At 48.0% G+C, this 12665-nt stretch overlaps 1 protein-coding gene across 2 annotated transcripts; it reads right to left on the bottom strand.

The window, feature by feature from the left end:
• Positions 1–1309: 1309 nt before the first annotated feature.
• phc2b (polyhomeotic homolog 2b (Drosophila)) lies at positions 1310–12375 on the bottom strand. 2 transcript variants are annotated; one of them, XM_061291942.1, is made up of 15 exons: positions 12224–12375; positions 6950–7331; positions 6354–6515; positions 6190–6267; positions 5894–6055; positions 5643–5789; positions 5154–5448; positions 4741–5069; positions 4036–4264; positions 3727–3944; positions 3393–3522; positions 3163–3268; positions 2877–2991; positions 2453–2780; positions 1310–2372 (listed from the first exon to the last, which is right to left on the bottom strand). In XM_061291942.1, exons 2-15 carry the CDS (start codon positions 7271–7273, stop codon positions 2218–2220), a joined length of 2778 nt encoding a protein of 925 aa, XP_061147926.1. In that variant the 5' UTR covers positions 7274–7331; positions 12224–12375; the 3' UTR covers positions 1310–2217. The 2 variants fall into 2 exon arrangements, with proteins under 2 accessions (XP_061147926.1, XP_061147925.1); XM_061291941.1 differs by lacking the exon at positions 12224–12375 and adding an exon at positions 10020–10197.
• Between the last annotated feature and the right edge of the window lie 290 nt (positions 12376–12665).

The following is a 12665-nucleotide window of genomic DNA, read 5'->3' as shown; positions in this document are numbered from 1 at the left end:
TTGTGACGTCATTTCTGAAAAACAAAATACCAGAATAAACAACCAAACAAAAAAAAAAAAACACTCTAAATGGTTCCTAATTTGATTTGATCTATAATAGCCTGTTTATGCATCACTATAGCTGGGCCTGGCCCAATGCAACGTCCTAGAAGAAAATCCATTCCACCTCAACTCTGTAAATGTTAAAAATTGAACACTACAAAAGGTTTACTTTGATTCTTAATTTCGATAACTGCGCCCTCTGTTGGTAGCAGTCCAGAATGGAAAGATTCCTCTAAACCTCCTCCTCCCTGTCACCTGAGCCATGCACTTTGAGAAAAGGTTTGTGCAAAGGTTCTGAGGTCTAAACAGTGCTATTTAATTGTGCCCGTCACCATTATTTGTATTCAGATTAAGACAAATCCTGGTGAAAATCATTTTGTAATTGTTCTTAATTGGTAGAGGAGGGGCAACTCATGCCGGATGACACCGGGCCTTATTTTAGACAAGCCCCCTAGAATTCAAATTGCAGGCATTGTAATTGCACTGAATTGCATATATAGTCCAAATTTTAGCTGTACATTTAATTTCCAAGGTAAATATTGATAGTCGGACCTGACTCCAGCAGCAGCAGATATATGAAGCAAGTTGTCTGTCCGGGCGTGACGCAGGTGACCCACCCACCCACTCACCTACCGTGCGTGGTCTTGTTGAGTCTGTTAACATTTGGTGTTCTCCTTGTGTAGCTCGCCCCGACGTTCAAGTTCCCGGACACCAAGCTGTGAGTTGGCGAGCGAGTTAAAGCGGGGACGAGGTAGATGGAGCAAACCTACTCTTGACATTTAGATCTTGCTGCGCATCCCCGCTCACCCTACCTATACACGCAGACGGAAAGGTAAACCTGTCCGACATGGCCAGCTAAACAGGACTTTGAGAACCGCTCCCATCTTGACAAAAAGGTCAGCTCAAACGGCCTTCCTGCCTGGCTCAGCCTGCGTGCAGCCTGGCTCCTTGTTATGCAGGAACCGCGATGGCTTTGGAGCGCTGCATAGACGGACGAGCATGTCAATTGAGACGCGTAGAAAATGTCAAGGGAACGACTGTACCAGCAATCAAAGCTTTGCCCATGTTTGTGGCCAGAGTTTTGGGTTTGTCAATGAAAATGTGATACTGTTTCCAATATTTCAAACCAAAAAAAAAGCAATATTATATTCATGATATTAAAGGATACAATGAGAAAAGCATCCCTCAAGTCTGATATCAGCATTGTGTTTTTTGTCAATGCAAAGTATTCTCCTGAGAAACATTGCAGCAATTAAAGACGCCAACGGGAAGGTGAAATGATTTATAGCACAAGCATTCGACAAAACATGACCAAAGTCCTCAGCGGCCACTTAACACACATACCGATAACATCATTGACAAAAACAAACTCAAGGGTGTTCTTATACATTTGCATATTTCAAAAAATATTTCTGTAGTCAAATAACAAGGTTAAGTTAAATCCGTCCGGCTGCCATTTACACAAAACTCCACGGTGGATGTTTAAGATGAAGGGAATACCAAAAAAAAAAGACAATTAAGTGCCATGATAGTGAGACAAACGGACACTAGTGTGCAGCAACATTCCTGCTGATACAATCTTCTGTTCCCAGACACAAAATTGCTTGTTTTGCCATTTCCTAGGCTGACAAAACTACAAAATCTTGTTTTATAAACCTTTAAAAACCAAAGGAAATACTTAACGGCAGTGCTGACTTGACTCTCTTAGCCCTTTTGTTATTCTTTAGTATACCAGGTGCATTTCAATAGATTGGAACATGACGGAGAACTTTTTATAGCTCAGTAATTGAAATGGAAAAGTCCATATGCAGTGTGAAATCCTTCCTGAATTTGCCATTTTGTGGATTATAGCTCCCAAACCCCTCATTCACCATTTCTAGAACAATCCAAATATATTCAATGAAATTTCAAATTAGCAAAATATTCCCCTTCATGTTTAATGACTGACTTTTTGAATTGAAATCACAAACAAGATTCAAATTTATGGAGATGAACTTGTACATCTGGAACCACATGGGAGGAATTTCATCTTGTTTAACACTTGGACAGGTAATCTCATTTGATTCTCCGTACGAAAGCCAACACAGAGACAAAAGCGTCTTCTTCATGTCGCCGTCAAGTAAGTGCAGGAGTCTGTGAAGATGATATGGTGAGGTCCCAAACATGCTTTCATTGCTACGAGTCTTTGAGCATGTTGATGCGTGCAAAGATCTTGAGCGCAGGTCCCAGTTTGATGTTCATGGTGCTCATTAGGTGGTCCTCCTTCAACAAGAGCAAAGCTTGGCCGTCAATCTCTTGGGAGCGGAACTCGTCGGCGATCTCTTGACAGCCTGTGGATGACCCAGAAATGATTCGCCCCGCAATGCAACACTGACAAAGTAGTGCACATCACCAAATAGTTTCTCCTGACCTGGTAAGGAACAGATGAACTCATACACTTCCTCCACGTTCCACTTGGTGGGGTCATTGGGTAAGAAAGGCTGACACAAAGCGGGCGAGGCGTCAATGCCGCCGAGGACTTCCGGCTCCGAGGACGCCCTGCTCGGCTGCCGCTGGACGGGAGCCGGGGGCGGGGCGGGAGGTGCCGGGGGTCCCGAGCTGGCCGCCGACATGGGCGAAGCTGGTTCTTCGTAGCTGGACATCTCTGAACATGGACTGGACTCCTCTTGGCTAGGCTGGGAGGGATGCGGTGACGACACTGAGCCGCCCTGAGTCTGCTGTGGCGACGGGGACATCTTCTGAGAAGGTTGATGAAGACAAAAGGCCGGTATAATAATCTAGATGGAGTGTAGGATTTGCTCAAATGGTGGAAAAAGTTTGAGTGTTTTGCATACCCGCTTCTTGGCTTGGATACTTGAGCAGCCTTGGCTTCTTCTATGCCAGCGATTGGCTTGTTTGGCTTTCTCTGTGCGCAGCAGTCTCATGCGCTTTGAGCAGCCCACACTGTACCTGTGTGTAAAAATGGTTCACATTATTTGGATTAGTAAGGGACTCTTGGATTTTTCCTCATTCATAAAATAGTGATAATTGATCGCTGCGCAGCATTCCAGGGATGAAAACCGCTTTTGGTTCTTCCATTCTTTTGATTCCATCGGGTTCAAAACGTTCATGTCGACTTGCCTCTTGGAACAAACCATGGAGCAGAAGCGCTTGGAACGCTTGAATGTGTAGGCAAAGTCCACCCAGCCGCAGTATTCACACGTCAGCTTGGGCTCTTGATCGTTTTCTGTTGACACCGATCAGATTGTTACTTTGTGTTGATCAATAATGTCAGTTAGACAACCAAGTACATGATGGGTCATCTACAACTGTATCAAATGAAAGATTGAGATTGGAGCTTTCTGCCTCACCCGTCTGATTCGAGTCTTCAGGATCCGAGTCTGAGTTGGCCGCGTTGCTGACGGGAGTTTTGTCCGGGTCGGAGGACAGATGACTGTCCACTTTCTTGGGGCTGTCGATGAGGATGGGGAGACGCTCCACCTGTTGACACGCAAGAGAGTTCAGTGATGAAGTGTCCATAGTTCAAGGCAGAATCACAGACGAGCTGGCAGCTCACATAGAGCGAGAGAGAATTTGCGCTCTCCGGTTGACAACTCCCTGCAGGCCAGAGAGAGAGAGAGAGAGAGCGCCACCGCTCGAGGCTAATCTAATGGAGTTTGGCTGCTGCCAAGGGGAGCCACTTACACACACTGGGAACGGCTCGGCACCCTCCTGGATGACAAAGCCCTCAATGACGTGCGTGAGGACCTGCGGTTTGACGATGGCCTGCGGCGGCCTGCTCTCGCCGTTGTGCGGTGCGACAGGCGTCGGCGCCGCGCTGAGCGTCTCGCTGTCCTTTCCTGAGGTCATGGGTGGAGGCGGGCTCTCGGGTGCAGGCACCGGCCTCTTGGTCGCACCCCCCACTGAGACATGACAAGATACGTTAAGGAGGAGGGGAAACTGTTTTTGGAGAAGCCCATTTGCGGATTCAAAAAAAAAAAAATTTGCCGTTACCTTGCGGTTGACCTTGTGGCACCGTGTCAGCTTTGGGGTGCTCTATCGGCTTCCTGGGTGGCGCCGGCGTATTTTGCTGCTGTGGCGGCGGTGGCGGCGGCGGTGGCGGCGGCAGCGGCGGCTTTTGTTGCTGCTGCTGCTGCGGCGGCGGGTTGGAGGCTGCACACGTCTCTCTCACCACCAGTGACGTTGGCTTATCTTTACACTCCTGAACCAGCGTTCGAGAGGCCTGCAGTTTCAAAGGGAAACAGAATGTTCCTGAAGGAGGGAAGTTGAAGGTCCTTTCCCGTTTGTTATTTACTTCAGCTTGGCTAAAACGGACCCGGATAAAGGACCGCCAGTGAGTTGGCCAGCGTACAGACAGATACTGCCGCTCGAGCGGCACATTTTGCAATATCCCCTTTTCTCCTGCCAATATTGTGTCACTGTTGTAATATTTTACGTGCCGCACACGATGCCGATTACAGATGCATTGTCGCCGGAGCTGTGTTGTGTTTAAGGCCCACTACACAGAGTCGTGAAACTGAATGTGGTTAAAGTAGAAAATCTGAGAGAGACAAAAAAAAAAAGGGGGTAACTTGCTCCTCATACATACATATACTAAGTCACTGCAAAGGCAAAACTGCTCTTGAGATTTTGGATGGTTACAAATTGGCTAGTCATGAAAACGAGTTTGTTTCAGAACCGCCATTTTCTAGATCATACCGTGGGATGGATTTGAAGGTTGATGGCCGTGAGCTGCACAGGCTGAGCTTTGGCCTGACTCGTCATTGATGAGGCAGCAGGCTGGAGCATGTGGGGACTTATGGTGGAATGGAAGATGCTGGCGTGCTGGCCAGGAGCGGCGGTCTGGTGGGATGCCGGTTTGGGTAGCACGGGAACGGGATGCGGCGACGGCTGAATGGACGCCGTCTGCAACAGCTGACCCGAGCTCCTCTGGGAGGTTTGGCTGTGATGAACCACAAACTGTTGCTGCTGCTGCTGCTGCTGCTTATGTTGCTGTACCAGTGAGTGGGGTTGAATCTGCGTGTAGGCTGCAGACAGATGTTTTTTTTTTATTTGGACTGACACAACCATGGATGGAAATTGAAAACCTAAGATTTGCAGAAGCCACTCACCTGGAGCAATAAGCGGCTGCGCGCCGACTGTCGTGACGTTGCGGCTCATATTAATGGCCCGGGCCTCTGTGACCACAGCGCCGTCCCCCTTCTTTCCGGCCTCGGAGGAGGTCTCAGTTGAGTTGGACTTGAGTCCCGCAGACACTTGCATCCCTTGGCTGGGGTTCTTGACAAGCGAGGCAGGCTGGATGGCCACGGGGCTCTGCTTCAAACTCAGAGCCTGCAGCGTCTGAGCCTGGGTGGAAGACGTGGTCGCTCCCTGCTGACTGCGTATGGCCAGATTTTGGACCTGATTCTGAAGACAAAAAGAAGCAAGGGTGATGTTATTGACTTATCCAGCTCGTTGCTGCTCAAGAAAATGAAGCGGTTATAAAAAATCTCTTTGAGAGCCATGCTTATTGTGTCAAATGAAGAGTTGTTATTTTCCCAACTCTTAAATTGAAAGCGGTGAGATACGTTTGGTGACACCAACAGAGACAGCCATCATACTTGCGCGGAGCTGTCGGACTGCATCGCCGTCACGGTGGCCGTCGGCGTGAAGATCAGCTGCGGCGAAAGGGGGACGGCTCGGCCCAAACTCCTGGCCACTTGGACTAAGTTGCTTTGCTGCGCCTGGAAAACGTTGCTCTGCTGGGCCTGCAAAACACCACACAGCATAGGAAGTCATTAGCATGTCAAGCTAATACAAAATTTCAGTGGCAGCCTCCAGTTTTTTTTTTTTCCTTGGGCTATGTTCTCACCATCTGCGCACGCAGGTACATCTGCGCCTGGCTGGCGGTGAGGGTGGTGCTCGACGGGCTGCCCAGCAGAACAGCCTGCTGGGAAATACTAGCGGGAGCCGACGTGATGCTCTGGGCTCGGCTGATCAGCTGTGCAGCCGCCGGCGAGGCGGTCAGGTTGATCTATGGGAAGGGAGGAGATGACCAGCACTTCTTTTGACATAAAAAGTTGGCAACGGCAATCTGTTCAGGGTACTCGCTGGACTGGATTCATTTATGATGAACTTTTCGTTTCAGAAGAATCTCAAAGTGCGTACTGTGGTTTGAGTGGAGCCTGTTTGCTGAGATGTTGTGCCGTTCTGGGAGGAGTTCTGGCGACCCGCTGCGAGACTGGCCTGGGGCAAGGGGTCAAGACGGTGAAGATATATTTAACAGATGTTAACAGAAAAAAAAAAAGACGACTCTGGAGGAATGTTATCACCTGCTGCACGGCAGCAAGACTCTGCAGCTGAGCCGTGCTGAGGCTGTGGTGCTGCTGGAGCGCTGCGGTCTGTAACATGAGATGCTGCTGCTGGGCCGCGTACATCTGCTGCAGGTACTGAGCCGCCGTGTTGGGCTGCCTGTGGAGTGCTTGCTGGATCACCTGGAGCAAGGGAAGAGAACAATGTGGGCTAAGCAAAAGAAAATGATTGGCTGATTTCTCGAATTGGGTATTCATTTTCCATAGCGCTGATCCTCATTAGATCCTCAATTTTATCCGATTAAGCTGCCGTGGTGGAAAAAGGTTGACCGGGAAGTCAAACATCTTAAAGGCCGCTCCTCCGCGGTACGAAATGAGTAGCTCTCTTTTCAACTGCTTGAAAACAACGTTGTTGGTCTGAATAGGGGGGAGAAAAGTGCCATTAAAAGTCAAATGGGTCCCCCATTCAGCCAACGTGGAGGCTAATCCTAGGGGTCAGGATGTCAAGAGCACTAAAGTGCAAGCAGCATTCCTCGCTTGGATTGTTTTGAAAAGACCCAAAGGAACGTAAACATCTCTCGTTTCAGTCGCATCAGCACAAATAGGGAAGCAATCACCTGCACGGTTTGCCTGTCGGGTATTCCGCCGTAAACTGAAATCTGAGGGACTGCCTGTCTCGCTGCTGCTGCTGCAGTAATGGTACTACTACTAGTGCTGCTACTAATACTAGTACTACTACTGCTGCTGGTGGTGGTATTAGTACTGCTAGCAGAAGCAGTAGTGGTAGTCGACGCGGTGGTCGCGTTGGTGCCGACAGCCGTGGTGGAGCTGGCGGACATGGTGGCGGTGGTTGTGATAGTCGCGGAGCTGCTGCCCGCGGTGGAGGCGGCGGCGGTCGTGGCGGCGGCAGCCGGTGTGGCGGGGGGCCCCGGCTCGCTCATGGTGCCCTCTGCTCTTCTCACCTTTGACCCCCGGCTCTTCTGAATGGCCCGCCTGTGCCTGAAACATAGCAGAGAAAGTGGCGTGTGAGAGAAGAAACTCGCTTGGGTGTTTGGAAAGCATAAAGCGGAACAATTGACCAAAAAGGACAGCAGGGGGCGCAGTTGCGGGTATGCGTGCGAGTTGTCTACCGTCGCGTTCAGTTGGGGTCAGGCATGGAGCGTGGTGAAAAGTGTTTGGCAATGCATGTGTAAAAACAAACTATCATGTCAGTTCCCAAACTATCATTGAAATGAATCAAAAGCGGCAATGCCAGTGCTCTGATGTCACAGCAGGGATCAGTGCCAACGAGAAGATTTATTCCATTAAAGTGCGTGTCCAAGAACAAATGAATAACAGAAGAGGGTACATTTAAGTGCGTGTGAATAAAACACCCTGCCACTGCAGTTTGACTTAAGACACATAAGACTAAGCAATAGAAATGTAAGGCACAGCAAAAAAAAACCAACAACAACTTGATGTCACTCATGAGATTCAGAAAATTTAGCAGAGAAAGAGAAGTTGGCTACCGCTCTAAATTCTCAAATTCTGTCCTGCTGCCATTTTATTTGCACATGTGATTGCACTGCAGTAACATTATTAGTCTGTGTGGGGGGAAAAATGACTCCGCTGAAGCGTTGAAGGGATACAAACTATATTAAACTGACACATTTAGATGTTTATACATCTGGAAAAGGCCGACTTCCGATCCGGACACATCTCATTCCACGCCTTTGTTTATTCTGTTCATGCTGCGAACAAATTAAAAAAAAGGCATTAAATAAATCCAGCCTTTGAGAATAAAGAGGAAGTTAAGATGCTACGGAGGAAAAAGGAAGAGGGGTCACCAGCTGATGGGGATGAAAACAAAGCTTAAAGGGAGGAGGAGAGAATTTCTAGCCTGGAGGTTAGAGGTGTGTGCATGTAATTAAACAGCAAAATGAGGGGTGAAGCTTGAGCAAGGGGCTTGAGGAGGGTTAGATGGAAGTGATTAAATCAGGACTCGCACTGCTGCCACACTGCCATTCTAAAGCCATTACCGCTGCCTCCTCCTCCTTCTCATTACTATTTAGAGAGGATTAGGGGCCCAAACCCAGATGTAGAGCCTGCTTATTTTGCGGACCTCCAACAAAATGAAAACCCTTAGAAACCGTATGCCGTTCAATTAAATAAATTGAAAAAAAAAAAGAAATGTATTGGGCGGAAAGTTTGCACAAGAAAAAACAACTACAACATGAAAGGACAAAAAAAGATGACTATGACATCCCATTCACTTTTAAAATGTTGGTTTTAGTGATGGTCATGAACTTCAATTGGACAAGGTGAGCGCTCATATTTGTACACAAAGCAGCCGCATTCACAGAAAGAGGGGAAGGAACCCCCACTCCCCATGGAAATGATGCTTTCCCCCCCCCCCAGTCTCTCCATGAGGGGAAATCATGCATTTATCAGTGACAGGGTAATGGAAAAAATCCCCCCCTCCCCACCACCACCACAGACACAATACTGTCCCTGCATGCCACATTTTGCAACTGCATCTGGAAAGACACTGAATAGTGAATTTAACACTACTCACAAAAAACTTTTCTATTTAAGCGCCCTTTGGCCATTATTATACAGCCTATGCATATTCTAATAGCATCTGATCTATTTGTGTTTGCATTTCATCAGTGTTAGATTTCATTAGCTCCCATGGGGCAAATTTGGCCTTTTTTAAAAAAAAATTCCGCAAATCAAAACCGTTGTCTGGTACTCGTGTGCGCCCTATTTCTTTTTCACACATTATTGACCAGTGTCTGAGATAGGTCCACTTGTAAATTTGCAAGCGCCTCGCAGCATTGGGTCTCCTCAATATGGAAAGTTGCAACGAGCCTTGATTGACAATGACGGGTGGAAACACGGCCGCTCAAAACTGGGACGCTTGGGTGCAGTGGGACGCTTGGGAGCCACAAAGCGGGACTGTTAGCAAGCAAGCACACCACTCATACTATGGAAATGTGTCAAATAAGAGTCACTTTCGTTGACTATGTAAACGTGAAACGGATCAATGCGAGCGCAGACTTTAATGAACAGCAGCAAGGTTTGTTTTCTGTAACAATTCACCTGGAGTTATTAGAATTATGTATATTTTTGGATGACTAGTGCAAATGCAAGTGATGTAAGCAATTTAATGTACAATACCAACTTAACAAATATTGTAAATAGAACACTATAGATACATATTTAAGGACTCTGCGATGAGTTCCCATTTAATGGTCGACACTTCCGCTGTTGTTGCAATTCATCGTGATGGTTTGTTTTGTTGTAGACGCACACGTGGTAACATCATTGATCATCCTATTTTCATGACTTGACGACAGGATACATCCGATTTTCCGGAATGACGCCGCTTGAAACTTCTGTTGCACCAAGAGCTACAACAAGTCGGCTGCAGAGCTCAGCACCCCTGGAGCGGATGTAATATTTTCACGTGGACTGACGTCTAGAGGATTTGTCAAGTCAAGAGGAAGGGGAGAGCCATTAAGAGGCTGTCAGACACATCGACAGACCGGCTGGCTCCTGCACAACGCGGACGGCGGCAAGCAGGCTCCATCAAGCCCCACAAATTAATATGTAATGGTGGCTAGCGCAAATGTTTGTGCGTGCATGTGTGAGGATGGGTGCTCAGCTGCTAAGACAAAGCCCAGCAACCCTGAGCGAGTCTCCTACCTCCTATGGCCCCCCCACCGCGATGCAGGGGTATGGTGCCCCATCCCCCGGGAGCGTGCTGTCCTACTTCAGGATGATGCTCTTCTTTGTCTGCTTCCCCTCCAGCGCTTGCTTGGCTGACTGATTGACTGAGCGACTGACTGACTGAGTGAGTGAGTGAAAGCGTTGGTGCGAGTGCGCTATATCAGCCCAGCCCCCTGCGCCCCCCCTCCAACACCTCCACCTACCCCCGAACGCACGGCGAGCTCGTCGTCCCGGCATCGACACCCCACTCCGCCAACCAGGCCGCAGCCTGCCTCCTGATTATGTGGTATCCTAGCGACAGCCAACGGGACCAGGGCGGAATCCCCGAGCAGGGCGGGCGTGCTGATTGGCTAGCAGGATGCTCGCTAATGAAGATGATGGTAATGATGGGCTGCCCCTCCCCCCCCCCATGGTACCCCAATTTATTTTTGCATGCATTGACGCTCTGACTATTCCCATTTCTGCTGTTGTGAAAATGTACGCATGTAGTAGCATCTTTAACTGCATATTTCCAGGGGCTCCCATCAAAACATCTGAGAAAAAGACCATTTCTCTTTTGGTCCAAGCCAATTAGTTCATTTGGAACTCGTAACCAGCAGCTAGGAGGAGGCCAATTTTGGTGTCAGTCGATAAATCCGTTGGACCTTATCTCACAAACACTACGTCACATCCATTTGGCAGCAGGCTATTTCCGTCCATCCAGGGCTGTGTTTGGTTTGGAGTGTTTATTTACTCAACTGCAGGGTCGTGGAGGTCTCCACTTGAAGCTGCCGTCTGTCCATAGGCTGACAGAGGTGCCACTTTTCTCTTTGTATCCTTTTATTGATAAGATAGCAGTCGGGCAATGACTAGTCATTATCTAGATGTTTCAGCACAGATCATTATGTACGGTGCAGAGGCTGTTCCTGTTCTGACAAAAGATACATTTTTAATGGAATAAATGTGCCATTCCTTCTCTATGACCAAACAGACTAACTTGACTAGAATTCAAACCTCCTGCCATTAAAATCATTTCACCGTTTCGTATTCATGGAATGGAAGTACCTGTCATACCAATATTAAAATTGTACTTTACTACCGTGCTAAGTTTTACTCTACGGCGTGGTCCAAATTTAAGTGATGTGACGTAAGCATTAGTGTGAACAGGGGAGCTGCTTGAGCTTTGATCATGGGTGTAAATTGAAATAACAAATCCAAAATAAAAGATCAATACCTTATTCAATGAATGAACGGACTTTTGGAATTCAAAACGCCACCAGACGGGAACGCTATTTATTCACGTGCACTCCAAGTAGATGGGATCTAATGGCATAATGGCGTGCGGATGGTCCGCCCCGTCACGTTAAGACGGCACCTGCACGTCTGCTTCTGTGAAATGTAGCCGTGCCGCTGAAATGTTGTATTGATTGGGGCTGAACATGCACGATGCTCATTGATTATCGACTTCTCATTAGCTTATAGATGAGCTGGAAGTGCGGCCACGGATGCGGGCCTTCAGTCTTGCAGAGAGGGGTGGGAAGCATGTCAACAAAAACATGTCCGCCAAATGGAGGAAGCAAGCTTTGCAGAATTCTTTACGTCTTCAACTTTCACGACCAAAATGTAACGGACTAACACCTTTTTGCACATCGAAGAAGCAGAAGTAGGACTAAAAATGAAATATGTTGTCCTCACCCGAAGCTATAAATACCATGCAGTGAAATGATCACTCATCCACTTTCCCTGCAAAATATAGATTCAGCCTTAATGTTTTGGTGTGCCACGTTCCACTTGGCCGTGCCACTGCAGTCACGTGGGTGACCTATATGTGCCTCGCAAATGTAAACCGAGGTTCAACGTGAGGTTAGTGACGAGCCTCGCTCGGCATCACACTCTTATGACAGGCGTTGTCAAAAAGAGCTCGTGACGTCACTCTTTGGTATGTTACCCCACGCGACAAGTCAATCATGGGGCGCAACCGAGCTTGACAGCCCCCTTGAAAGAAATCGTACACCTCATTCCATCACACTCCGGCTCATGAAACCGGGCTGTTCACCAAAACGAACATGCATAATGAAGACTTTAATAAAGAGTGTTTGAAGGGGCGCATGGCAGCTAGCAAAGCCTCCCACGTTCCTGCACAGATGCATACAAACAAGCTAGGAGCAAGGGCGAATTTCATGTATAAGCTTCGCGCTCACCGTTGCCGCAAACGTCGACGAATCGCCCTTCCTTCTAGATGTTGTGTCCCCTTGCTTAGCCTACTACGTAGTCCATTTCTGGGCCGCCGAAGCGCCGTTAAACGACAGCAGAAACACAGCAATGGCAGGGCAGAACTTTTTCTGCATTTGCATTCCACACTAGTCACGTGTCGCACAAGGGACCAATGGGTGGAAAGGACAGGCGGTAGGGTACCGCCCCCTTCTCGCTCACTGCTCTTCCGAGGCCTGTCAACGAGCGCCGTTTTGGTCTCCATAGCAACCGCCAGCCATTAACACTGTTTAAAGATACATTTCGTGGTGCTTGAACACAAAGTAACTTTTCCGGTGAATCGAATGTGCATGCTCATTCATTGCAGCCCCCCATAATTGATTGTCAGCATATTAAAAAGCCTGGTAAGACATTGTTTTGTTTTACGCGCAA

Source organism: Syngnathus typhle, linkage group LG11 (genome assembly GCF_033458585.1).
Source record: "Syngnathus typhle isolate RoL2023-S1 ecotype Sweden linkage group LG11, RoL_Styp_1.0, whole genome shotgun sequence".
NCBI classification, from domain to species: Eukaryota; Metazoa; Chordata; class Actinopteri; order Syngnathiformes; family Syngnathidae; genus Syngnathus; species Syngnathus typhle.
The sequence above is the reverse complement of the archived record's forward strand: the minus strand, read 5'-3'. Positions and strand labels throughout refer to the sequence as shown.

Bases quoted from the DNA above. Each gene is read 5' to 3' on its own strand.
- phc2b (XM_061291941.1), bottom strand. From the start codon at position 10,063: ATGGGGCACCATACCCCTGCATCGCGGTGGGGGGGCCATAGGAG. The intron at 5,070-5,153 runs GTGAGTGGCTTC...ATCTGTCTGCAG, and splicing joins GCAGCCGCTTATTGCTCCAG to CCTACACGCAGATTCAACCC. The intron at 3,945-4,035 runs GTAACGGCAAAT...GTCATGTCTCAG, and splicing joins GCCACAAGGTCAACCGCAAG to TGGGGGGTGCGACCAAGAGG.